The sequence below is a fragment of the Columba livia genome, chromosome 15 (genome assembly GCF_036013475.1).
Source record: "Columba livia isolate bColLiv1 breed racing homer chromosome 15, bColLiv1.pat.W.v2, whole genome shotgun sequence".
Taxonomy (NCBI): Eukaryota; Metazoa; Chordata; class Aves; order Columbiformes; family Columbidae; genus Columba; species Columba livia.
The window spans coordinates 2,087,290-2,115,156 of record NC_088616.1 but is presented as its reverse complement, the minus strand read 5'-3'; the positions used below and the strand labels follow the sequence as shown (position 1 = coordinate 2,115,156).

General features: G+C 52.2%; 1 protein-coding gene across 7 annotated transcripts in view; it reads right to left on the bottom strand.

The window, feature by feature from the left end:
* SYT17 (synaptotagmin 17) overlaps positions 1–27,867 on the bottom strand; it is a 73,116-nt gene that overhangs the window by 7,837 nt on the left and 37,412 nt on the right. For 2 of the 7 annotated variants that reach the window (XM_065030688.1, XM_065030695.1), the window contains exons 8-11: positions 10,778–10,943; positions 10,192–10,285; positions 9,312–9,444; positions 1,635–8,055 (exon numbers count right to left, since the gene is read on the bottom strand). In XM_065030688.1, the coding sequence (XP_064886760.1) occupies positions 7,781–8,055; positions 9,312–9,444; positions 10,192–10,285; positions 10,778–10,943 (668 nt within the window). In that variant the 3' untranslated portion in view covers positions 1,635–7,780. Of the gene's footprint in view, positions 1–1,634; positions 8,576–9,311; positions 9,445–10,191; positions 10,286–10,777; positions 10,944–21,318; positions 22,471–27,867 lie in introns of those variants that run through there. The other 5 variants (XM_065030689.1, XM_065030690.1, XM_065030692.1 and 2 more) reach the window with 5 other exon arrangements.

Genomic DNA, 27,867 nt, shown 5'->3' with positions numbered 1-27,867 from the left:
GTAATTGGACTGTTCTGCAGAAGAAACGTCCATGGGTGAGACCTCAGTGCTGGTTACTCGGCATGGGGTGGGAGAAAGGGAGAGCAAGATGTGGGACATGCAGAGGATATATGCATGTGTTTGTATATAAAACATGTATTGTGATATACACGTAGTGTGATATAATAGCAGTGTCATAGGCAAATATCTGTGTGTATTTAAATACGGTTAAACACACATGTATAGTGAATATATATGTATGTACATGTATGTATGGTTAAATGTTTTCACTGGGCTTACTGGACACAGATCATGTGCAGGATGTTCCAGAGATGTCAAGTTTTGAAAACACAGCTCTGGAGAAACCAACAAATGGACAACAGGAGGAACATAATCCTCCTTCAACTTTGGTACCCTTGAATAATATCTGCTAAACTAGGAAGGTGTTGTTTAAAGTCACACTTCAGGTGGTGTTTTGGAGGCAAGAAGTCCACAAAGGTAAGGGAGAACGTATTTCAACTGTTAAATAAAGTACCATTATAAAATGAGCACATCGCCTCCATCCGAGGTGGGGTTCAGACAGCCCAGATGGTGCATTTGACCTCTTCCAAAAATAAACTCGACCCTGTTCTCCTCCCTCAGGATTCTGCATTTGCCCTTGTAGGGGGCATCTCTCACAAGGGTTCGTTTTCTCCAACATCTTAATGAGGACTGTGCTTATTAGAAGAATTTCAAGAAATTCCTAATAAGGAAAAAGTGTTAAGTGTGTTGTATCTAAAAATGTCCATAAGAAAAGCAATGTATCCTTTAAAAACACATAGATACTAAATCCACTGCATTAGGGTGCAGCCAATTGATATATGCTATTAATCGTGTAGGTTCCCTTAGTGAACACAGCCACAGCTGGAAAATTCAGACCTATCCCCCAAATGGCATATTAATAATGAGATCTTTCAGAGGACGATATATGACTCATCTGAGAAGATAAATGGGTCATTCACTGCACTGAGCCGTCAGAACAAAACAGCAGCTTTTTTGGGGTTTGCTCAGTTTAAACCAGAAAAATGAATGTGAGAGAGGATGTGGTGGATGCAGCTGCCAGATAACGGGAACAGTGAGAGTCGGCATGGCATTTCAAAGTTAAAAACTCCACTCTGACAGGCATTCTGTGCCTCATATGGTTATACACTAAAACCAGGAGTGCAAGGATCCTCCGACACTGCCACACCATGCTCCAGCCAAAGCCACCGTCCTCCCGTCCTTCCCAAAAGTCACGTCCCGGGGACACCCAGCACTGGGATGCTCAGGGAGCCCAGTGGCTGTGGCCCTGGCAGTTGTCCCCATGAGGGACACCCTTGCAGCGGGGAGCAGCCCAAGGGCCAGGATAACATGCCATGAGGGTTTACTGTATGGGCAGAATATACCCCAAAATGTAAAATCTGAGGACAACTTTGCAGTGCCCTGCATGCGTTGCTGCCAGAGCGGGAGCCGCTCCATGTGACCCATGTGGTTGTGGGGCACGGGGTAATTAATAATGCTGAAATCCTAATCAGGCCAGGCATGCATGGGGGAGTAGAGGGATCACGTGCAAACCAACACACAGTCCCCAGACAGTTACAGCAGGTCGCTCAGTGGAGTCAATGAAGACAAAAGGGCAGGTTACAAATCTGACATTTAATATTTCATTAGAGCTGTTAATCTTACTGCTTTTACCAAATTATAATCGCTTTCACAACCCAACTAAATCCAGGGTAACTATCCATACTAGATGAAAACTTTCGTCACTGACATTCAACTTTTACTTGGGACCGTGACTTCATGTGATGCTTTGGAGATTAATAAAAGCTACATCCCTTTCCTGCAAGCCCCTGCCCTTCACACGGACGAAAGACCACATTTAATTGCTTTAACCCTCACTTCTGCTGTTTCCTTCTCCTCCCGCTGCCTGGGACCTTCACGTTGGGTGTCCACTAGGTGCAACCCATGGCCGGTGGTGAGAGGATGGAAGAGGTTGGCCGTGATGGAGGAGAGGAGGTCTAACGGGCCCTGTGTTCCACGTGGGCACTGGTCCCAGCACTGATGAGCAGAGCAGGAGTCCAAAGGATGCACAAAACAACCTCTGTCTGCAGACCTGTCACAACGTCCTGCTCTTAATTTAATTATCTCAACAAGCCAAGGGAGGAATTAGTGGCAAATGGATTTTCACTGTTAAACAAATACTTGACAATGAACACCAAGGTCTTAAACTGCTGCTGGACTGTGGGACAATTGGCTTTCGAGAACCCATGGTTGTTCAGTCTAAACAGCATCCAAATCAAATTAATTTTATCTTCAGAACAACAACAACAACAAAAATAATAATAAATAAGCCTTCCCCATCCTTCTCTACAGCCACCTCTAAAAATCCAAACCAGCCATGCAGTACTGTCCCTTCCCAGTGCTCCTCAGCGATACCTTTGCAATACCAAAACCTGGTAAGCGTTTCATCTACGCTGGCGTTTTCCCAAACCTCAGAGTCTCCTCTTTTTTATTCTAGTCCTGTGCACATTAGAGAGGCTCAGAAAGCAAGCTTCTCCTGTCCTGGCCTTGACAAGGTCTCCACAGCGGGTCACTTGGCTTTTGTGTTGTCCCAAGCAACCGCACGAGTACAAATGGATGTCAGAGGAATGGGTAGAGCAAAGACACGCTTCCTAGGCCAGGGGTTGTGCAGGAGGGAGGCAGTTATAACACGCACCGTGCTCCAGCAAAGTTCCGATTCAGAAATCTGCTTAATACCAGCACCAGCCACTCAGTACAGCCCTGACAACCAACCATCTACCGGCCCCCTGACAAAGAGCTTCACAAACGATGCAATCAGCAGCCCAGCATCATTTTCAAGAAACACAAATGAGCAAATACCTAGTTGCCATGGTAACCCCAAGAGCTGGACCAGACTTTTTTGCAGATTACCAAATGCAGCTACATTTTCCAATGCAGCAGGAGTGCGGTGCTCGGGACAGCAAGCAGGTGTTGCTGGGAAGTATCAGCTCTTGTAGCAATCTGCCCAAAAAACCCTCCGCTCTCACTAACTGGCTCCAGCTGATTCACGCTGACGTGCAGGTTGCGATTAATTTCTCTCTCCCTTCACCTGCACTTTGGCTCCGTGCCCTTCAAGGCTGACCAGTCGTACCAGCAGAAACCACAGCAGGAGTTGTTCTTGTTAGATCTGTGCTTTATGTCTGATCAGCAGTGTCTCTGACAATTTACACCCAGGAACGAAAGTTTCCGGCCCAGTTACCAAACCCCTACAGAACTAATGCAGTTAATAACAAAATCTTTGCCATTGTTTTTAGGCGGCTGTGCCGCAGAGCCCTGTGCAAAAAGCAGGTCAGGGCTGCTGACCCACAGGCTACCGCTGCCCATCAAGGCAGTTTTCACAGGAAACCTGGAAATCCTTGGCCACAAAAGATGGGAAGACTTTGGGGGTACCTGTGCTGGTTTGGCTGAAAATGGGTTAATTTTCTTCATGCAGTTGGAAACCTTTCTTTTCCATAGCTAGCACGCTCATTATTGGGACTTAGTTTGAGAACAAGAGATACCAGCCCAGCACAGAGTTAATGTTTGTAATTGCTCTGGTCTGAGAACCAAGGACACTCTGAGCTCTGCCCACAGGTGTGAGGCAGCGAGGAAGGGGACGGACGGACAGAGCTGGATGGACACCAGACTGAGCAATGAGAGTGTTCCAGCCCATCGGTGTCAGGCTTCGTATTTAAGGAGAGCTGGGAGTTGGGACGGCTCCTCTATTCCCTCTCTCAGGCACTTTCTCTTGTGCACGTTGTTTTGTTTTCTTCACTGTCAGGACATTTCATTCGGCCTTTTGCCGTCTTGCAGAGGCCTCTGAGCCTTTCTGCCCTTTTCCTCTCTTTTCTCTTGCTGGGATCAGCTGTGGGACCAAGTTCTGTTTTCCTGGCTGCTCAGCGTGTTCATGAGGAATTGCCTTGAGTAGCTTTTCTTTCTATTTTATATATATATTTACTAGTAGTGTATTAGTATTTTGTTATTTCATTAAACTGTGTTTATCTCAATCCAAGTTGCTCCCTTCCCTTTTGATTCTCTCTCCTATTGGTGGGATGGGAAGGGGTGAGTGAGTGGCTGTGTGGTTGTATTGCCAGCTCAGGTTAAACCACGACAATACCAATAAGGAGCAACCAACAGCAAGACAGGCCCTGGTGCCGGCGTGAGGCACCTCTGAGCTGAGCCTGCCCCATCCTCTCTGGGGGGAGCTGGCCCTGCTTGAAGCTTCACTCAGCTTTTGTAATTAATTAAGGTGCCATCACACAATCTGCCTTCAATCACATCTCTGCCTCTTTCCTCTATGGCCGGCTCAGCCCAGCCCCTGCCCACCCAGAAGCAGCTGCATTTCCCAGCGGGTTTGTCCCCACCAGCTCCCGCCACCCCGCTCGTCCCCGGCAGCACTGGGAGCAGCTGGTGCGAGCTGGGACGGGAACCCCCCGCAGAACGGGAGGAACACGGTGGTCAAGCTGATATCTGCTGCGACCCGCACAGAACGAGGCCAAATCCTGCTCGCTTTCCTGACGCCCCCCTGCTCCAGCCCTCCCCGCGGCACATCGGGATGCACCATCGCATGGAAAGGGAACAGCATTTATCATAAGTTTTTCTGGGGGGATTTTTGGTGCGGACCTCACTGCTACAGCCAGTAAATGTCTATAATTCACTCGCCGAGCTGCTGGAAGCCTTTTTTTTTGTCCCCGACATATTTTTGTTCCCTGTCAAAAGGAATCGCACTGCAGCATCCTCGCCCCGGGGCAGGAGCTGCTCGGCTGGGCAGGCAATTAAACCCAGGGAAACCGGGGAAAGGAGATGCACAAGAAAAAGCTCCCGATTCAGCTGTGCAGGCCTTATCCTCCCAGTAATTTTCAGGGGGAAAAAAAAAATCTTACTGAATGAACAGAGGAAAGGAAAGCTCAGCCCAGCCAAGCCAGCCGTCTGAGCAACCCAGATTAGAAACCGGGGAGGAAAACCACGGCCAGGCTGCTGCCAGCTGGCAGCGCCAGCGCGGCCCCGCGAGCTGCTGACGCTCACACACACAGCACTTGTCTCCACGGCACCCTGCCCTGAACACCAGCAGCGTGTTTCAGCAAATACAGAGTAATAATAATAGGAAAAAAAGAATCAATAGGCAAACGGTCCAGGCGGGCTCATCTCCGCACCGGGGGCTGAGGGCAATGTTGTCTCTACAGAGCATGAGGTGGGGTATAGGAGGGTAAAGATATTTGTCACCAAGAGATAATGATTTTTGTTGACTCCCAGGCTGCATCACACGCTGTTCATGCTTACTCCAACTTTAACACGTTACAAAGGAAGATGTTCAGCTTCTAAAACCTCAGAGACATAAACAGACCCTCTGGCATCAGTCCCTTGCAAAGGACATGCAAGAGAGGTGTGGGAGAGTCCTGCCACCGCCAGGCTTCCCACTGCCTGTGTGGCAAGGCAGGACAGAGAAATTCAAGGGGAAATAGAGGCTGTGGGACAAGGAGAACAGAAAAATAAACAAAAGAAGTTCATCCTGAAGAGCTGCAGCTCTTCTCGGCCACCCAGGACTGTCCATGCCACGGGAAAGGGCACGTCCAGCCTTCCACTGAGAACTGACCTCGCCAGATCCACTAGAAGTTCATTAGGGAGGTGAAAACTCCTGTTATTTTCTGAATTTCATTTAATTGCTATGAAACAGAAGACACCAGCAAGGAGAGAGGGTTGCTTTGTAAGTAATGATCTTGGAGTCCATGGAGAAAGTGGAGGGGGTTGCAAAACAACGCCCTTATTAACTTTGCTCCTGACTTTCGGGTCATGCATTTTCAGTTCTTTTTACCTGGAAATGAAGATGTTAATTGGAGCTGACAGCTTTCATAGGTTTCCCCATTAGCAATATTTTTAGCCACAGTGGGGCCCAAGTCTTCAAACGCTTTCCCAAGGGAAGGTTTTAACCTTTCTTTTGAAACATCTCATGCCACTTGCAGGGAAAAAAGAGTTTTTTGGCTCGAGGCATGGTGAGCCCCAGCTGTGATGAACTCCCGGCCCCTCGGAACGGGGACACGGGAGCAAGAGGGAAAAGAGCTCGGCACTGTGCGGCAGCATCGCCCGGCGGGGCGGCCCCCGACATCCCCCAACATCATAGGATCAGAGAATTGTTTTGGTTGGAAAAGCACCTCAAGATCATCGAGTCCAACCACAACCCACCCCTGTCCCTGCCCCATGTCCTGAGAACCTCATGTCCGTCTGTCCAGCCCTCCAGGGATGGTGACTCCAGCACTGCCCTGGGCAGCCTGTTCCAATGCCCCACAGCCCTTTGGGGAAGAAATTGTTCCCCACATCCAACCTCAACCTCCCCTGGTGCAACTTGAGGCCGTTTCCTCTGCTCCTGTCACTTGTATCACATCGTTCAGTCTCCTCCTGAATTGCATGGGCACCGTGGTCCAGAGACCTGGTCTGAGCTTTGCTGCCAGCCCCTGAGCGAGGGATGTCCTGCCTGAAAGTGCCCCAAATTCTCCTGCACTCACCCTGATTCACAGTTTCCTCATGAAACAATATGAGGAACAAGAGGAAAAACAAACTATCATGATAACGCCACTCCAGCAATAAGAAAGAAGCAGCATTTGCCAAGGCTAAATCGCTCTTTGTGAGAAGCTGGTGCTCGGCTGCCAGACCCTGCACTCCTCACAGGCCCCATCCGTGGGTGACATCTGAAAAAGCCATCAAAATGGTGCCTCAAGCCCCTTTTCTACCACAGATCAGACCCCACACATCAACTTGCATTAGCTTGTTGGATCTAATAACATTTCTATCTTTTTGCAGCTGGTTTCTTTACATACTGTTCTTAGCTGTATATAATTCATTGTTTTCAGATGAAGCAAAAGCCTCAAGAAACCACATTCAACGCTGTCTCCTGTCCAGGACTGAAAATTATGCAACTTGCTTACTTTCCACCTAAATATATGGATAGTGTATGTATATAAAATAATGAATTAAAAATAAAATATTTTTATTTATATGTATTATTCATTTATACCTATTAAAATACATAATCAGGAATGACAGTATTTCCTCATTTTAGAAACCTGCTCCAACACACATGTTCCACTTGCAACATCACCGTTACGCCCAAGTTTTGCAGTTTCTCCCCAAGTGGAAATGTATTTCAGCTGAAAGCTGTGCTGACAGCCGAGGAAGTAGCGAGACATCCCAGCGGAGCCCCAGTTACTGACCTCACTGTATCCCATGCAATCGCTCTGGAAAGTCTCAGGTTGGAAATTTTGTATCTCTAAGATGGTGACATCAAGGGACACCACACGATTTTAAGAAGATGCTTTTACCCATCTTTGCAGGTGGAAGCTGAGATAGGACAGCCCAGGGTTGTCTTGGCTGCTCCAGTGTCCTGAGACCACAGGGCTCTGCCAAACAAAAGGGACACATGGCTCCCAAGAGGGGTGTGGGGGTCACCCTGTGATGACCAAGGGATTTACTGCATTTGACTGGGCCAGCAGTGCAGCTGTGTCCCCTGAGGAGAAGTGTGGGCTTGCCTGACAGCTCTGCCATTCCCCTGGGTGCCGGCATCACCGCAGACCCCATCAGCACCCCCAGAGTGCCCTGGAACCACCACAGCTCCCCTCTGGCACCACCACAGACCCTCTGGTACCACCACAGACCCCGTCGGCACCACCACAGACCCCACTGGCACCACCACAGACCCACCACCACAAATCTAGATGGCACCACCACAGCTCCCTGGCACCACCACAGCCCCTCAGCACCCAGGTCCCAAAAACTCACCCCCATGCGAGGAGGAGGGTCCCATTCCCCAGCGAGCAGCCCAAGGCAGCCGGGGCTGCCGCAGCAGCACACACAAGTTATTTACCTGGCCGATACCAGCAGCTCGGCGGTGCCAGCGCGGAACCGGCCACCAGCGAGGGCAGAGCGGGTTGGGGTGAGCCCAGCTCCTTTGACACGAGACCCCACGTCCCCGGGGAGCTGCTGCTACTCGAGCACTAGAAAGACGTGGGAGCCTCCGCCTGCTGTTCGCTGTTTATTTTAGCAGAGAGAAAAAATAACATGAACAAGAGGCATTTTGCATAACTTAACAGAAAATAACACTTTTCCTCCACTCTTCACAGATCAATAGGCAAAATCATTTCCTACACTCTGTTTTTTTGCACTTACAGTTTGTCGTATTGATAAAATCATGGGTTTCCTCTAATACTCTGTGGTAACGGGTCTGAAACCCAAAGCTCAGGCTTGGGGGGCTCCTTCACTGTTTAACGCAGCCCCCATCACCATTTGCCTGGGGGGGGTGAGTGCTGGGATGTCCCTGTGGTGCTCCTGGAGGGATTTTCACAGCCGGGGTCTGGCTGGGGATGCTGAGCAGCTCGGCAGCTCCTGCCACCCGTGCCATGTCCCGGCCACTCAGCACAGCTGGAGAGGTGACCCAAATGAGGGGTGCAGGCAGCACCAGAGGCCTCAGTCCAGGGCCAGCGAGGGGATCTTGCAGACGAAGGGGAAGGCTCTGCCACAGGCGTTGTCATTCCAGGAGCGCAGCGCTACCCTCCAAAAAAACAAAGCATTAGCCAAAAAAATGGTGCAAGGAGGAGGTAACTGTGCACTGCCCTCCGGACTGGGACCTCCTGCTGTTGCCAGAGGTTTTCCCTGGATGTCTTCCCATCTGGGCTTCTCCCAGCCAGCCCATCCTTCCCTCCTCCGGAGATGCTGGTGGGGACACTTGGCCCCGGCTTCAACACTGCAAACCCCCCCATACCCCACAAAACATCAGCAGGTTGCACCTGGACAAGGATTTCAAGTATGTCACCGGGGTCTGGATACACCTGACTGGTCATACTGGCAATGGGGGTGTGAGGAGGGGTTTTGCACAAGCAAGATCATGTCCTGCTTCAGCAAGGTGCCCCAGCCTGAGCGAGAGAGGGAAGTGCTGGCAAACTAAGGGGTGTTTCTGCAGGCTGCATGTGTGAAAGGAAAGTGGAAAAATTGACCTTTGGCTAAATTCAGTAACTTTTCAAAGTGGGTGATGCTTCCCTCCTGCTGCTGTGGGAGAGGAAGATGAGCTGCGAGTGGAGGGAAAGTGTGTGTATGTGTGTACACATCCCTTCTCCGCAAAAAAACCCAAACAACAACAACAACAAAACACAAACAAACACAAACCCCTACAAAATTAAAATGCAAATCTTTAGCCTGCCAGCAAACTCCCCAGAAAAGCAGGAGCTGCAGCGGATTGAATTTATTGACGTGCAAGTAGGACGTACGGCGCGCTCAGCCCCGCCACTCACCGCTGCTGTGCCTGTACCAGATCTGCACGCAGTCCTCCTCCTCGGGGATGGCGTGGATGCCGTCGTCGGGCTGGCTGCCGTCCCAGTAGTGGTAGTCGAAGGAGGAGCCATCCGTCCACTCGAAGTGACCCTCCTGGTGCGGGGACAGGCCGCGGTCACCCGGCAGCGTTGGCAGAGGAGGGTCCCGCTCCCGTCCAGCCCCCATCCCCATCCCACAGCCCAGGGACATGGGGAGAGGGTGTTGCCGCCCAGCAAAGGCCAAACAGCACATTTGGGTTTTACAGCTGAAAACTTGCCCTAGAAAGCCCCGGCATTCTCACCAAGTGAAGCTCAGAAATTAAATTAATATGCTTTTTAACACACCCACTCAATAATGTGTTCATTTTCCTTCTTCTTTTCTATTCCTTTCCCAATATCTACAAAAATACTTGCTGGCAAGGGATTGTTCTCCTGATGGTCTCAACCTTTCTTTGTTACATATTAGACTATATATTTCCAACATGTCAGCTTCGGAAAGTTGCAGAGTATCACAAGAAAGCAATAAAACTTGGTGATATATGACGTTGGAGATGCTTTCAGTTAACTTGCTGTTCTTGGACCAGCAGTACAGCACTCTTGCTATTAATCCATTAATAAAATATGATGTGAAAAATTAGTAATTAGTAATCTATTAATTCTAGTAACACTTTTCTTTTGAAAGCAGACTGGAGGTGATGAAATGAGAACTTTCTCTCATGTGCTGCACAACAGGCCCTACACCACCACTCGATTAAAGGGGCTATAAGGAGCAAAGAAGGAAACCAAGTGGCTTTCCAAGAGGAAAACACAGGGAAGTGAATTTTTCAGAGCCATTTCCCACACGATTACAGGGATGTCTCACCTGCCGCAGGTCGTTGAGCCCTGTCCAGATGTCGGTGGGGATGCCCGGCACACGGCTGTTCACCAGGTCGTACACAAAGACGTTTTCTTCCCAGCTGGCAAAACAGAGCAACACGGAGCCGCTGAGGGGTATGTTGGGCAAATGGTCAGGCATGGCCTGAGCATCGCCCCGCGGCACGGCCACATGGGTCCCCAGCCTCTGATTGCTGTGGTTACTGTCCTGGCTCTGTGCAAGAGGTGTGTAGTGTGGCTGAGAGCTGGGGGAGAAGCCCATGTAATCATGTTGCATCCCCACCCCTTTTCCAAGAGTAAAAAATGCAGTTTTGGGGAATGTAGGGAATATTACATCAGTTTTCCTGCCAGCCCAGTAAAGGCATTGTTTTACACGGCCTTTGTGAGCCCAGCACATCAGAGCTGACCCAGTTGCTGCTGCAGAGGACGCTCAGGCTGGTGCAGAGGGATGCTGAGGCTGCAACACAGGCCCGCAGCTGGCACAGAGGTTGTGCTGTGGGAATGGGGCTGTGTCTCCGTTCCCCTTCATCCCCGGGCTGTGTGAGGGTGGGATGACAAGTCTCCATGCCCCTCACCTGTGGATGGAGGCCAGCTTGGCTGATCTGATGCCAATGGAGAACTCGGCACAATAGAGGTCAGCTTCAGCCCACGTTTTGTTGATGGGGAAGTACCGGTAGCAATGGCCTTCGTACTCGGTCCAGAAGAGCGGGCAGGAGTAGGCGTGGATGGGCTCCGGCATGGCTGGGCAGAGCAGAGGACACCAGCAGCTGGGGGGCGGCAGCACGGCCCTGCTCCCCACCTCACCGGGCAAATAACCACCACATACGTGTGGAAAAAACAACGGGTGCAGAAGCCACGCAAAAGTTTCCGAAAGCCAAAACACAATTTGCAAAAGCCATGGGTTTCTCGTTTTAAGCATCTGCCTAAGTCAGGAGGGACATTTCATAGAATCATAGAATCATTTTGGTTGGAAGAGATCCTTAAAATCATTGAGCCCGACCATAACATAACTCCAACACTGCCCCATGTCCTGAGAACCTCCTGTCCGTCTGTCCAACCCTCCAGGGATGGTGACTCCAGCACTGCCCTGGGCAGCCTATTCCAACGCCCCACAGCCCTTTGGGGAGAAATTGTTCCCAGATCCAACCTCAACCTCCCCTGGCGCAACTTGAGGCCGTTTCCTCTGCTCCTGGCGCTTGTTCCCTGGGAGAAGATACCAACACCCTCCATGTCACAGTCTCCTTTTAACATCATTTTAGGCAGAGGGTGCTTAAGATAAAGGCATTGACACTTGCTACCGGGGAAGCTGAGATAAGGGCTCCCCTGGCCTCTGCCGGAGCTGTGTGCTGGGTGGGAGCTGGCAGCAGGGCGCTCTCTGCCCTCCTGCTCTCACATCCTGCAAGGCCACCCTCCACCTCCTCTCTCTGACCAAACCCCCCACCCTCCCCTGTGTCCGGGGGTCCGGACGCAGCCATGCACGTCTGCACGTGTCGGATTCTGCCCTATAAATAGCCAGGCGAGGCATGCGTGCTGCCGGGAGCGGTGCCGGCCTATCTGCCTCCCGCTGCCAGATAAGAGCTGGGGTCCATGGGGCTGCTCCTCCTCCCTCACCGCTTTTCAGCACAGCGGGGAACGTACCCCCAAAGAGGCCATTCTGGGGGCAGGACACATTTCTGGAGCCTTTGTGGTTGAGGCTGTGAAGCCCTCTAGCCCACTGCCCTGGAGTGTGCAGGGAGGGTGCAGGCCACAGAACACAGCACCCAACACTAACACACATATAATCCCCAAATCCTGTGGCACACAGGCTTAACTCTCCTAGCTGCTGGGTTTGGAGCCTTGGGGAGTTGCCAGCTCCCCTGCAGCCAGTTCCCGCATCCCCACGGGGCTGTGGTCTGGGGTCAGTGCTGCCATCACCGCGAGCAGGGAGGCAGGCCGGGTGGGGGAGCAGGGGCTATGACAGACATCAGATGCCATGAAACTATCCAAGCAGGGAATGGGTTGCAGCCCAGGGGAGTCAGGGTGCTGCCACGGGGCCTCCGGTACCGCGGGACTGTGGGGAACGGAGCAAACTCCTGCAAGCGGCAGCGTGGGCTGTGGGAGCAGCTAGGGCAGCGTCAGTGCGGGGAAAAGGAGCGGGAGGGGAATTCAAAGCAGGAGCACTCGTGGGGTGTCCCTGCACCAGTGCTGGCAGCTCCAGGTGATAATTTCATATCACAGGATCCCAGCCTGGCTGGGTTGCAGGACGTCTGCAGATCCCCCAGCCCAGCGCTGCTCACGCAGGGTCACAGAGCAGATCACACAGGTGGGTCCAGGCGGGTTTGAATGTCTCAGAGCAGGAGACTCCACACCCGCTCTGGGCAGCCTGGGCCAGGCTCTGGCACCTCCCAGCGAACAAGTTTCTGCTCATGTTCACATGGAGCCTCCTGTTGCCCCTCACCCTGGCGTTGGGCACCACTGAACAGAGTCTGGTCCATCCTCTGACACCCACCCTGAGATACTGATCCTATTGATCAGATCCCTCTCAGCTCCTCTTCTCCAGCTCAACAGCCCCAGCTCTCTCAGCCTTTCCTCATGGAAATGCACAGGAAGCTCATTTTATCATTTTATCCCCACATGGGGATCTCTGAGCATTTTACAAACAGCTGCCAGCCAGCCCCCGGCTCCCTCCTGTCACACCTCCCCAGGTCCCTCCTGTCACACCCCCTGCCAGGTGACAAACCACAAACACAAAGAGCCTTTTTTTCACCTCGCAGCCTCGGGACCCCCAACCACTCCCTCCAGAGCCAGGAGCAGCTCTGCACACACAGCAACAACCCTGCGAGAGCAGCGAGGGGCTCTCCTGTCCTCATCGGCACTAGTTATGGGCTGCAGGGGAAGAAGAGAAGGCACGCTGGGCTGGGAACGGGCAGAACAGCTTTAGGGGAGGGTGGCCATGCTGTGACCAGCTCACTGGCAATGCCGGGTTCAGCTCTCTGGTTCACACCAGACATCCTCGTCTTGGGAAAAGCCTTAGGACAGCTCTAGGAAATGCAAATTGTTCTGCTGTAGCCATAGAGCAGAAATACCAGGAACGCTGAGAGCTGATGGGATTTCTTGGGAGCCCCATGATGCTGGCCAGGGGTCCCCACCAAAACCGAAGCAGAGCAAGAGCAGAGGGTCAAATCAACGGGATGAGGCTTCAGCTTCACCTCCAGGTCACAGATGAGGCACGTCCCCCCCATTCAGGACAGGGCTGGGATCTGGTCGCAGCTCGCGGTGACTCCAGGTTGCTGCACCCCAGGGGTCTGCGGCAGACGGGCACCGCCAGCTCCCCCACCAACTGCGATTTTATTATAGGGGCTGTGAAGCAGCTCAACGAACTCTTCACCTCTAGCAGAATGGTGACAAAATTCACAGGGCTCAACTCAGCAGAATCCCCGGCAAATGGGGCCCTTCGCTCCCCAGTGCTAATTGCAACGAGTGTCTTGGAGTCCCGGCTCCGAGCTGTGTCCATTGGCACCCGGACTGCCCAGGAAAATCACCCTTGTTTTGTTCTGAGCAGCCGAAACCGAGTCAGAGACAGAGACAGTCCGTCTTTGTTATTCCATACTGCTTCCCATTAGGTAGCATTAATTTGATGAGCTCCAGTGAGCCAGAGGTGCCTGAAGGAATTTAAGGTTAAATATACCGAAAAGGAAAATATGGGAGGTCAGCGTTTAATTAGTATCTCTTCTGTTAGGTCAGGATCAGAGGCTTTGGCTGTCTCTTCAGAGAAGAACTATTGCTCCCACTTTTACAGGCAGGAAAAATTGGGGTGCTGCTTTAAGTGGGGTCTTCAGGGGCCATTTTTAGCAGAAAGGCCATAAGAAATCAGATGTATTGTTGTGAGTGTAGGAGCCTGCTCATGGCTCTGTAGGAAAACCTCGCAACCCAAGCCAGCAGCTGCTGGCAGTATTTTGATCTCAAAGGGGACAGGGGAAGCATTTTGGGACTATTTAGACCAGACCCTCACTTTTAAGCACTCCAGCGAACAACCCCCCAGCAGCACGGGTGCTCCTGCAGACCCCTGATCACTTCATCCATTTGTCCCCAAACTCCTGATGACAAATGATGGCAAGAATCCTTCCTCCCTTTGCTTATTTACAGTGCAGCAGTCAGGGCTATGTTTTAACACAGCACCAACAAAATACAGGTTGAGGACAAGATTCACATCAGGCAGCTGTTACTAACTCAGAAAAGGTGAAGAACAATAACATTAGGTCAGAAAAAGAGTTTTGTGCTCTCTGGATTTGTGTCAGTGCCAACAAAACTGAAGCCATCCATTTTATTGATTTACTAGCTGGGACCTCCTGCAGGACCACCAGGAAAAATCACTTGTCAAAATCTTGAAGAAGATGGAACTACTCTGTCAGAAAGCTTCATTTCTCCAAGTGACCACTTTCCAATTAGAAATAATTAACTGAGAAAACCCCAGCCAGCTTCTGGAGGTTTTTTAAATCCCAGGGTGCTACTGAAAAAGACAAAATACCAACTGCGCGACTCCCGCTGACTCAGCTGGTGCAGAGCAGGTATTTTCCTGACCAGCTTCATCCCGAGGTGCAACGCTGCCTCATCTCCAGCCATCTGCATACTTGAGAGATGAAGTCTGGGGCAAGGAAGATTCCTGGGGGGCTGCAGCTCCAGCAAAGGGGTTTGGCCAGCAGATCAGATCAGCTCAGGTCAGTGCTGTTCTTCTGCCTGCAGAGCACTGGAGAGCTCCATTTCCCCAACAGCTGATAACTTATCGAAAAGCTCAGCGACGTTAGGAGACACCTCGCTGAAATGCATGGCTGTTGTGTGATGCCTCCGGTAGCTTTAAGAGCACATCCTTAAACCCTGATGCTGCAGTCATTACAAATAATCCCACCTTCATGTTATTTACAATATTTGTCTTTCATTAACAGATGAAAAAGATTCCTGCTTAGCATCCACCTCAAAACAAGCGGATCAGGAGAGTTTTCGGCCTCCATGTGTCTGGGGGATGTATGGGGCTACAGCGGATAGTATCCACTGATGGACGTGAAACTCATTTAATAACTAAGCAATATTTTACACACTCTGAAGTGTTTTTTTAAGGTGCATGTTATAAATTTCTTAGTAAAATACTAAACACCAGCTGAAGCACATTGGAAGTGACATCCTGTCCCGTAGAGGGCTGTGCTTTTTAAGGTCCTGTAGTGAAGCCACCCTGGTTTTACAGCTTCAAATCTTCTGCCAGGTATGTTTGGAGTTGTGAGGCTACAGCAGCCGCAGCGGCCGCCCTCCTGCAGCCAGCACTAACACACACGAGTTATCTTGCAGTTTTCTCGGAGTTTTCTTCCTCCTTAATTAGTTTTGGTGAAGCTCCCACAGATTAGGCGTCTGGCAGGAAAGCCAGGCTCATATTGATCCTTTTTCTCACAAACTCACTGAAAAACTCTCAAGGAGTCACATTCCTCTTGCATTCCCATAGAGATCTAATGGGGTGCAAAGAAACTTGGAGCAGCAACTCCTGCATTAGCCCCATGAAAAAGTTTGCAAGAAACTTAAGTGGCATAGAGCAGCAACCACCACCACCAGCTCAGGAAAAAATAGGGGGGGGGGGGGGGCGGGGAGCAAAGGGGAATCACATTTTTGTGGCCACTTTTCACATGCAGTAGGTGTTAATAAATAGACGGGGAGCTGCGGTGGCCCCCCAGGCTGTGGCTGCCGTCCTGCCCCACTCACACGTGTGCCCCTGCAGCTCCTCCTGCCCTCCGCTGGCCCCACAGATGGGATAGCTGATGGGCCCGTCCTACGGACCAGTCCCACGGCCCCATCCCATGGACTCATCCCCGTCCCACGGCCCCATCCCACACCAGCACATGCTGCTCAAGGCGAACGCGCCGCCTCTCACAGACAGAAACAAAACCAGCCCAGAGACATCTGCCGTGTCCCGGCAGAGAGCCCGGGGCTGCTCTGGCCACGTCCCCAAAGCGAAGAGGAAAGTTGATTTCGAGGAAGGGCAGATACTTGTGCAGACACGGGAGGGAGGGCACCGGCAGCCGCCGGCCCTGCGGCAGGTCCGCGCCGCTGTCCCGCGGTCTGGGGGTCACACCCCCGGCACCCCAAGCTCTGCACTCACCCTGGCTGATCTTGATGTTGGTCTGGGGGAAGGCGTGGGCGGCCAGCAGGGCTGAGGAGAGCAGGGCTGCGGGGAGCAGGGCTGCGGGGAGCAGGGCTGCGGAGAGCAGCGCGCACGGGGCCCGCCCGCCGCCCATCGCAGCGGCCGCCGATCGCTGCGGGCCCTCCCGGCTGTGCCCGGGCGGCTCGGGGCGGGGGTGATATAGGCGCTGCTGCTCCCTCCCCCAAAAGCAGGGGCTCTCCCAGCGGCACACGCCTCCCCCCGCCAACGGCTGAGCGCGGACGCGCTCGGGCATCCCACCCATCCCACCCCGAGGAGCTTTGCCACAGCCTGGCGGGGGGGTGCACGTCTTCTCCAGAGACCCTTTGTTACATGCTGCAGCAAGCACGGAAATCCCTTATCTACCCCTCCACCCCGAGTTGCGTCGTGAAACATTATTTTGTGTCCCAGTTTAGCGCTGTCGGGCTCCGCGGGGACGCTGCGGGGGGAGCTCGGGGCAGACCTGCCCCCGGGGGTGCCTGAGGCCGCGTCCCCCGCGGGGACAGCTCGGTGAGCAGGCTGGGACAAAGATGTTGAAGGAGTGGAGCATCTCCCGTGTGAGGAAAGGCTGAGGGAGCTGGGGCTCTGGAGCTGGACAAGAGGAGACTGAGGGGGGACTCATTCATGGGGATCAAGATGGAAAGGGGGACTGTCAGGAGGATGAAGCCAGGCTCTTCTTGGTGACAACCAGTCACAGGACAAGGGGCAATGGGTGCAAACTGGAACACAGGAGGTTACACTGAAAGATGAGAAGAAACTTGTTCCCGGTGAGGGTGGCAGAGCCTGGCCCAGGCTGCCCAGGGAGGTTGTGGAGTCTCCTTCTGTGCAGACATTCCAACCCGCCTGGACACCTTCCTGTGTAACCTCATCTGGGTGTTCCTGCTCCATGGGGGGATTGCACTGGATGAGCTTTCCAGGGCCCTTCCAACCCCTGACACTCTGGGGTTCTGTGACTCTGTGGTCCCCAGGGCTGGCGGGGAGCAGTACCATGTGCCAGGCTTTGTGCAGCCTGGAACCGTGGGGTTTAACCCACTGCTGCCCCATTGTGTGCTTGCCTTTGTGTGTGTGTGTTTTGTTTTTAACTGGGGAAGGGCAGAGCTTGCACACACTAAAACAGCTGGACGAACAAACCAGGGGCTCCAAGGCTGTTTGAGGAACCCGCGTGGTGCCTGTCTGCTGGGTCCAGGCAGCAAACCCTCAGCACCAGGCAGCAGCCAATATTTTAACAGTCAGCATTCCCTAGCATGTCTCCTTTCTGTGGTTATTTTCTTTTTAAATAAACTTCAGATTTTAAAAAATATTGTATAAAGTCCTTTTCTAGCTGCTGCACTGGTAAGGAAAACAGTATAGGCACAAATGCTATGAAACTTTGTGGTCCTGCTCCATTTCCAATTTATGCCTTAAATCAGCATTGAATTAACTGGCTGGGAACATAGTGCCACTCCCTTTTTATTCTTAGCTACAGATTAAAATTTTCAGCATTTTCTGGGACTTCAGCTAGGATCACCCATTTTTACATGCAAGATTCAAGTAGAAACAATTTGGGGTGCCACAAAGCTTTCAGTACAGTAAAGCATTCAGACTTACTTCAGAGACAATAGCTTGTTCAATCAACTTTTATATATTAAATTTCTTTGCCTTAAATAAAGCCCTTTAAGATAGATCACACACACATTTGCGGTTCCACGCATCGGTCTCAAACTATACGGCTCAAGGAAAAGCCTATTGATATATCAGACCACTAAAAAAATGAAGGAATTCGGAGGATGAGAAGCCATGGCATGACTTCGCCCTTCATAACTGTGCGCCAGCCCCAGATAAAGCCAGCGTTAAAAGCCATGATCAGCAAACTATGGAACAAAACCCTTTAAGCATATTAATCTACTCCTAAAGCACAAATGTTTGCGCTTAAAGAGGGAGCAGAGATGCAGAATATCTTGTGTCCTGTGGCTCCGTGCCCGGGGCAGCAGCTGCGCGCAGCCGGTCCCAGCGCTGGGAAGGTGCCCGCACGTCGCGCACGCAGAGCCGGCCGGAGCTGCAGCTGCGCTTCCGATTTCACAACACACACGACCGGTTCACCTGCCCAAGGCAGCCCCAGGAGCACAGCCACGGCTTCTCCACCCAGCCCGTCCGCTCCTCTCCATCCCCATGCTGTTTTCTGGTTGTCCTCCAGGTCAGCAGCTCCTCTGTGTGCTTCCATCCTGCTTTTATTGACCTTTCCTCAGGGTTCTCTGGGCAACTTTTGGCATCATATGTACATGACACCCCCTGCCTGTGAAACAGCTACCTCCTGGCTCCAAGGACAGACTCATGGGAAGACTGCAGCTGCTCACATCTCACGCTCAGTGCTGCAACAAGTACCCAGCAGGTCTCGGGTCAGCTTCTGTGCATGCCCAGACCTCACACTGCTGCCCAGAGACAGAGGAAGGATATTAATGTCAACAGTAGCGAGCACTGAAACCACAGGCCCTTCTGGGAGTTACAGAAAGACATCAGTCTCTCACAGCGCGTTTGCCCAGGACACCCCATGGGCTCCCCCTCTCTACCGTGATTTGAATCTACCTGGAATCCTGGGGGCAGTTTTGGGCCCCTCACACCAGAAAAGGCCTTGAGGTGCTGGAGCAAGTGGAGAGAAGGGAACAGAGCTGGTGAGGGGCTGGAGCACAAGTGTGATGGAGCGGCTGAGGGACCTGGGGGGTTCAGCTGGAGAACAGGAGCTGAGGGGAGACCTTCTGATCTCTGAACCACCTGAAAGGAGCTTGGAGCCAGGGGGGTCGGGCTCTGCTCCCCAGGAAGAAGCGCCAGGAGCAGAGGAAACGGCCTCAAGTTGCGCCAGGGGATGTTGAGGTTGGATGTGGGGAACAATTTCTTCCCCAAAGGGCTGTGGGGCATTGGAACAGGCTGCCCAGGGCAGTGCTGGAGTCACCATCCCTGGAGGGCTGGACAGACGGACATGAGGTTCTCAGGACATGGGGCAGTGCCAGGAGTCGATTATCTTCAGGGTCTCTTCCAACCAAAATGATTCGATTCTATTTATTGACGAGACAAAGCAGGAGGGAGCCAGAGAACAGATTTTCCATCAACCTCACTGCAGGACTTCACCTTGCAGAGGGGCAGGTTAGAACTGAAACCCACCACCCACAACCCGCTCAGAAAGTGGATCCCCATGGCCAGCCCTGTGGCAGCCCCTGTCCCCAGCGCTCAGTGCTGGCAGGAGCAGGGAGCCGCGGCCAGCGTGCAGGAAGACGTGAAGGCGTTCACTAGGGAGCAGCGTTCACCAGAAAGCAGCGCGCACCACCACACCAAAGGCGGCTCCTGCCTGTGTTCACCCCCAGTCACAGCCACCGGGCGGTGGTTCAGCAATGAGGTCACCACGGTCTGGTTTCGCCATCCTCTACCCAAGGCCATGCCCGGAGCACGGCATCCTCACTGCCCCCCACCACCGGATGGCTGCTGGATGCAGAGGGGACACCACATCTCCTGCAGCTTCCTTGTACCTGTTGCACTCCCTCCTCCCCAGAGCAGAGTCACACTGTTAGACTTGGCTCCTGCCACACATGGGAATGCTCTGCACGCAGAATGGAACGAAACGCGCAGGACCCAACGTAAAGCAGAGCAGGTCCCAGACGGAAGGTGCACTGCAGTTATGTACTATCAGAGTTACAGCTCAGACCTTCACACTGGAGCGCAAACAGCCTGCACGGCAGCAAGGACTACTGCCCAGCACACCAACACCTGCCTAGCACACCAACACCTGCCCAAACAAGCACTAAGCTTCTTGTGGTGGGCTTTTCTTTCTTTTTTTTCAAGACTCACCTGTCCTTACCTATAGCAGCCAAACAACTAACCAGAGGACAAATAGGCATATATATGTATTGCCTTTTTATTAAAACAAAAAACTATGAAAAGCACAGGAGGAAAAGGGATTTCATTCTGGGCTGCACTTGATGAGCAGAAAGGAGGGAGATGACGCTGCCTGTCCCAGCACAGGACTGGCATTGCTCCACCTTCCGTTTCGAAGGTGGAAGGGCTGCAAGCCAAGGCAAGGCTTCTCCAGCACCTGGCCCCACGACCCTGCTCACAAACACCACCTTCATTCCACTCAAAGGAGCTGTCCTGCTCCTGAGCCCGGGCAGAGGGAGAGCTTGCGGGTCTGCGCCTCTCCCGGCACTCAATGAGACCCTGGGGAGCAGCGTGGCTGGGGACGGCTCTGCCCTGCGGGGTGTGGGGTCACAGGCCACTGCCGGGACCATGAGTACAGCCCAGCGATTCCCCGGTGAGCGAGTGAGCAGGATTCAGCACACCCGGGGCCCTTCTCTGCCTGCTGCTCCACCACAGCAGCGCTGACAGTGGCTGAGCCGACCCACCCATAACATAACACCCACAACGAGTTGGACTCGATCATCCTTATGGGTCTCTTCCAACTCAGGACATTCTGTAACACCCCGAGGATTTCCAACCCAAGGCGGAGAAACGCTGCTGGGGACACAGATCCTTCCTCCTCCAACATGAAGACACGCAAAGACAATAACATCATAACCCAGCTCTCTTCAGGATTATGTCCTTTTTGTTGATTTCTTGAACAGGCTGTAAGCAAGAAAGAGATTTTTATGCAGTCTCCACGTTGATAAATAGAGCAATAAAAAATAATAAGACTTTGGGGCCCACTCCTGCAAAGAACCAAGACCCAGAGCCCAGTGCAGAGACTTGTACGTGTGTGACCGGCAGCACTGGGTGTGCTGGGGCTGAACCACGCACGGCCAGAGCCACACGCTCGGCTCGTTTTTCTCCCCCAGCTCCAACAGCAGCTCCCCCGTTTCTCTCTAATTGCTCCTGGTTTGTCTGCAGTGAGTAAGAACCGAGTAATCGCCAACATTTCGGTTTTTCTTGTGCTGTAAACAACTGATGGAGCTCAACACACAGATGAATTCTGCTAACAAGTATCACCCCAGTCTATAATGGCACAATTAAATAGAATTTTATTTTCAATAAAATTACAATCTGCATCATACCAGACAATATACTGTGAAAAAATAAAATGTACAGAAGCAACCAACAGGACAGCTTGACCGAAGCTAAGTTCATTTTGTGACCTGAAGAACTACCTGGGTTAACACACACAACACAGAAGGAGCCACTGCAGTCTGTGAGAGAATTAAAATTGTGTATTTTGGGTCTTCTTAACCGCAAAAGCCCCCGCAGCAGGTTTCTTTTGCACAACACAGGTTTGAAAAGACATGAGCTGGCTTTTCCAGTAGGAATGCTATTGGGAATGTTGACTTTGCTAGATCATCACTGTATCTACTGGATGCACACAGACTGCTATCGAGAGTGGCAGGTCTCACCACTGACGGGACACCGGATCCGTTTGACACGAGGCTGCACAGCCGCACGCACACGCGCGCCCCAGCACACAAATGCACGCGTATGTACTAACATGAGCTTAATTCTGTTAAAGCTAGTACACGGACAAAACTGGAGTCAGAATCGATTTCACCACAGGTTCTACTGTTTAAAAAAACATGATAGCCTAATTACCACGTTCACCAATGAGAGCACACGGGCACTTATATCTCCAAGAGGATGAGCCATGGGTTTGGACTGGAAGGACAGCGGAGGCAACTCCCAACTCTCGCACCCCCACGGTGCTTCCCGCAGCCCCTTCTGCGGGTGCAAACAGCGGAGCGGTGCCACTGCGGCAGCGACGGCTCCAGCACAGCTGCCGGTGGCCCCGGGGGGACAGCCAGGACCCGCTGGGACACAGCTGGCGGGCGGCTGGGTGCCGGCAGCTGCTTCAATCCAACGGAGCTGCTGTGGGGTGCGTGTAGGGTGTGAGGTGGGGTGTTTCAGTCGGTGGTTTGTTTTTTTCCCTCGTCCGCCTGCTTGGTCTGGCTGCTGCTAGCCCCCCACCTCATGTCACCTCCAGGGACGCCGGGGAGACGCGGTCACACTCCTCCCGGGACCGCAGGCTGTGCCACTGCTCCACGGCCGTCCGGTGCGCGTTGAGCATCCGGCGCCAGTGGTTGGACTCGGGGGCGCCCGTCGAGTACTGCCCGATCACGATCCTCCCAATGAAGTCGTTGCTGCTCTTCACGTTGTGCCCGTACACTGGGGAGAGCAGAAACAGAGACGCGTCACGGCAAAAGCATCGCTTGTCGACCCGGAGCCAAACGTCCTCCAGGGCCCCCGCGCAGCACACCAGCGCTTCTGGTGTCAAACTCAGCACCTCGGAAATGTTAGAGACAAAAATCAGAAGTTTGGAAGGAATAAGATACACTGTACTACAGACTGAAATATTATTCAAATAAAGATACAAATCCACAGTTATCGTGGTATTTAACAGAAACAGAATCATCAAATGGGTTGGGTTGGAAGGGACCTTAAAGCTCATTAGGTGCCATGGCCCTGCCATGGGCAGGGACACCTTCCACCAGAGCCCTGTCCAGCCTGGCCCGGGACTAGAATTACATCGTGTAAAGAAATGACAGAAGCTCTGGCTGGGCATCGTGAAATGCCGAGAGCAGCCCCGCAGCCCGCACCTGGGGAAACCAACAAGCAGCATCTCGCACTGTGCTCCTCCAAATCAAGTGCCCACCCACGTTCCAGCGCCGATCGACAGCCCTCCAAGCTGGAGACAGGAACCACACGCACCGGCTGCCGGGGGATGTTCATACAGAAACTACTTGTCATTATTATCACTGCAGCTACTTCTTAAAAGTCCAGGAGAGCAACTGAGGCAGAGATGTCAACCCAACACCCATCCTCTGCATCAGCCCTATCTCCCGCAACAAAGGATCACAGACAGCAGCAAACTGGGGTGGCTGGGGCCACCCCAGGAAAGGCTGCACGGTCCCACCAGACAGAGGCAACAGCGCTCGGTGTTCTGCAAACTGCAGCCCAGCTTCGGCTCATTAGAGAGCTGAACAGACGTCCACGCCAGCTGAAGCCAGGGCAGTGGTTAGAATAATAAAGAATTTTAAATCTCCTCAGGAAAAGGGATTTTTAAGAACAAATGCTTGCAGGGGCTCCAAATCCCCCCAGGCTTGTGCAACAAGAGCAAGTTCAAAGGTGGTGCTGGGCCTGGCTCGGAGCCCTGAGCCTGGCCTGGAGCCCTGAGCCTGGCCTGGAGCCCAGGGCGGCCCCGCCAGCAGCACCAGCTCTGCAGGGCTGCCGGAACCAGCACGGGCAGCAAAGCCTCCGGTGGGATCTGTGCTGGCAGCACCCACCGCCTGGCAGGACACCGGCTCTGAGCACTGCACCTCGCTTCCCGCCGCACAGCTCCACCCAGGATGTGTGCTTCCTCTCATAATATATCCCCTGATTAATTAGGATTATTTTAATGTGGTGCTTAGTATCTCTCTACCATCACCACACTCTGCAAAGGCTGGTTCCGAGTTATTGCACCAGTACAGGATCTTGCTCCGACTCAGGTAAACTCGGTAAATGTTGCATAATCTCAAATCTTTAAGCAGTCAGACAGTGATAAAAAATTATTAGGAAAGCGGACAACCTTTCTGAATCACGAATGCCATTCATTTCAAACATTACTTGCTAGTAAAGTGCTGTTACAAGCTAAATTAAATTGTTAGTGCCTATTGAGAGCACATGACATTTTAGTAATATTCAAATTGTATTTGTTTTGGCCCCAAAGCAAAGCTGCACAAGGCTCCATCTCGCTTTGTACCTTCCGACAGCTCTGACACACAGTTTATGGGCAGAGATGCTTCTCCACATCAAATTACCTGGGGATAACAGTAACAGCAAACCTTCAAACGTCCCAATCATTTCTCCAAATAATTGCACTAAAAAAAACGACATGGCAACTGAGGGCACTGGAAGCCTGCCTGCAAACCACAGTTAAAAATGAACTTGGGTCCATCTTCCCCGAAGGACACATCGCTCCTGCTTGTCACCATCAGCCACCCGGGGTGACACCGCGACGTGCCGCCCAGAAGCGCCGCTGCCGAGGGGCCAGGCTGGTGGCGCTGGACGGGCCACCTTTGCAGGATGCGGTTGGGAATCCTAAGCCATTCATCTCCAGCTGGTACCCAGCCTGCCGGAGTTATTAACGACTTGTCCGGCAAGGCAATGCATCACTAGTGCAGCACGGCTGTGCTGCGTGTCCCGCTATGGCTTATCCGAGAGAAAACAAATATTGTGATAAAATAACACAGATGGACCCACAAACCAAATGCCTCCTTCATTTTTTTTCCTCCTTTTTAAAAAATCTTCAAGAATGAAAGAAAACTAAAGCCTAATTCTGGGAGACAACATCAAGTAATTTAAACGAAGGAGTATTAAAGGCCATCAGTTAATCACAGGATAAATTAACAGTGAGGAAGTTACCACAGGCATACCAATTCTTCAAAAATAATCCATGTCAGGATGCTAAAATGAGTAGGTGTGCTAACCAAGGGGATCTGTTATTTTACTGTTTAGCCGAGTATTTTCAACTCTTATAAAGCATCATCTTGCTAATCCCATCGTATCAGGTAATTAGCATGTTGATTCCTTTAGGGTATTAATGGGCTAATTATACAAGCATTGTTGCCTCTATCATTAACCAGTTCAGACAGCACAGAGGCAGATTTACTGCCGAAGAACAGGGAAGACATTTTCCAGGCCAACTGCATATTCACACACAGTCGGTAAGAGGTCACACTAGATTCAACCGCAGGTTTACAAACTCGCAGCTTCACCACACCAAAAGATGAGAGATCTTTGTGTGCCAAAAATTCAGCTTCACTCATCAGTTAAAGCCTTTAAAACTCAAGGACATGCCTTCCTTGGAGGTTAATTGCTCTGTTCCACTCTTAAAATGGCCCGTATTTGCTGAGCAAATTTGCAGATGGTTGAGGTTCCTGGAGTTGTTGCATGGACCTCACCCAGGAGAAGGTGCTGAAGTCAGTGTTGTGAAAATGAGCCCTTCCCTTTGCTCACACTCAGGAGCATAGTTCTCCCTGTTGCTGTCACCGGTTCTTCCAAGAACAGCTTGGAAAGGAAAGCTGTAGGAGCCCCAGGCCCGGTGAGGCTGAGCCGTGCTGCGGGCACTCGCTGCTGGAGCTGGAGCCATTGCACTCATTGCACCACATACACTCACATCTGACACTTCATAGAATCATTTTGGTTGGAAGAGACCCTCAGGATCATCGAGTCCAACCACAACCCACCCCGGCACTGCCCCATGTCCTGAGAACCTCATGTCCGTCTGTCCAACCCTCCAGGGATGGTGACTCCAGCACTGCCCTGGGCAGCCTGTTCCAATGCCCCACAGCCCTTTGGGGAAGAAATTGTTCCCCACATCCAACCTCAACCTCCCCTGGCGCAACTTGAGGCCGTTTCCTCTGCTCCTGGCGCTTGTTCCTGGGGAGCAGAGCCCGACCCCCCTGGCTCCAAGCTCCTTTCAGGCAGTTCAGAGATCAGAAGGTCTCCCCTCAGCTCCTGTTCTCCAGCTGAACCCCCAGGTCCCTCAGCCGCTCCATCACACTTGTGCTCCAGCCCCTCACCAGCTCCGTTCCCTTCTCTCCACTTGCTCCAGCACCTCAAGGCCTTTTCTGGTGTGAGGGGCACAAAACTGCCCCCAGGATTCGAGGTGGAGAAGCTTCAGTCTGCTCCAAAGCCCAGCAGAAGCAGCTCACATCACCCTGTACAGACCCTGGATAAACCACTTGTGTACCAACCAGGACTCCCGGGTGCTCAGGCACAATCCCAAAATGACAGCTTCTCCAGACCCAAGGCGTTCCCGGGCTGAGCCATGCCCTGGCTGAAGGGAACGTGCTGCTGGAGCAGGACATGCGGCAGAGCCATGGTGGCGCCACCAGCCTGGGGACAGGCAGGCTCTGCCAGAGCCCTCTGCTCCTCACGCTGCAGCGACCCGTGTACCACGGCCACAGACCCCCCGGCAGCGCAGCAAAATCCACACCAGCTCCTGCTTTCAGGCTCCAGGGGAACAAAGCTGCTGCTCTTCCCTTCCAGCTGGTTCCAGCACACAGAGGTGAGGAGCCCTGTGGTCCAGCCCTCGGGACAGCAGTTGGGCGCTACGCCAGGCTCCGAGCCCCAGTTACAGTACAAGTGGACCGAGCTGCATCACCCCATGCCTGATAATCCCCTTCCAGAGTCTGAAGGGAGCTCAGAGCAGATTTCAGATTAAATCTGCTCTTGGCCACAAAAAACAGTAACTCTGTAGAGCTGCTCAGAAGCAGAAAATGAGGTAATTATCATTATATTTTTTTTTCAGACAGACCCGGACTCTGGTTACGGACAGGTAGACACTGCTTTCCATTCAAGAAACGTATTTTCCTGCCAGAAACTACACACCTAATCTCATCATCTCTCTTCCCACCATCACAGTAATTTACACAATAGCAACATCCATTTCCAGGCCAACACAGACCAAAAAGCAATTAAGGAGGCAGAGGTCAAATCAATTCCTTCTGCAGCTGCTCTTCACCGAGGGCTACATTTGGAAACTGAAAGACTTCTTTAAAAAAAAATCTCATTATAATAGAAATGCTGAAATAGAAAAGAAAATGAGGTTCATTTATGTGCATTAAAAGGGCTGAATTCTTGAGGACAAGCAATGCAATGTACATAAAACTTTTTCACGTTATATACTTACTGAAGCATCCCTCCTAAATGACCTGGGTTCTAAATGTCCTGGGTGCTACATTAAACTTTTCCTGGGGCTGGGCAGCAGAAGGAGCAGCCAGGCAATGGCTCATGTCCCCCATGGGTGTCCCCAAGTGGCACCCGGGTCTGCAGGGATGACGCGGGGCCCTGGCTCCAGGTGCAACTGCTGCCCACACCTCCCGCGACCACAGGCACCTGGAACTGCTTTTACCTGGTTGCCTATTGCTGCATAATCCCGCACTCGCCTCTGAGACACCTGGTTGCCTGGGTGGCATCAACCCAGGAACCCGATCCAGCCAAAACCCCCTTTCCCTTCCCCTTCACTGACAATTGCAAACAAGGGCTTGTGAACAACACAATGGCAAAGTATTCATGATTTATCTGCAATAGTAAAGTTTAAGCTGGCAATTCAAATACTACTTCATCCCTTGAACGAATGTATTAGCAGCCTTGAAACAACCAGGATGGAACACTAATTCAGAAAATTTCCTTAAGGTAACTTCAAGACTTTCAGCACCATTCCTGGGCTGGATTAGAAGGGGGCTGTCAGTAGGTCCAGAGAGGATCTCCTGCCCCTCTACTCTGCCCTGGGGAGACCACACCTGGAATATTGTGTCCAGTTGTGGCCCCTCAGTTCCAGCAGGACAGGGAACTGCTGGAGAGAGTCCAGCGCAGCCACCAAGATGCTGAAGGGAGTGGAGCATCTCCCGTGTGAGGAAAGGCTGAGGGAGCTGGGGCTCTGGAGCTGGACAAGAGGAGACTGAGGGGGGACTCATTCATGGGGATCAAGATGGAAAGGGGGACTGTCAGGAGGATGGAGCCAGGCTCTTCTCGGTGACAACCAGTGACAGGACAAGGGGCAATGGGTTCAAACTG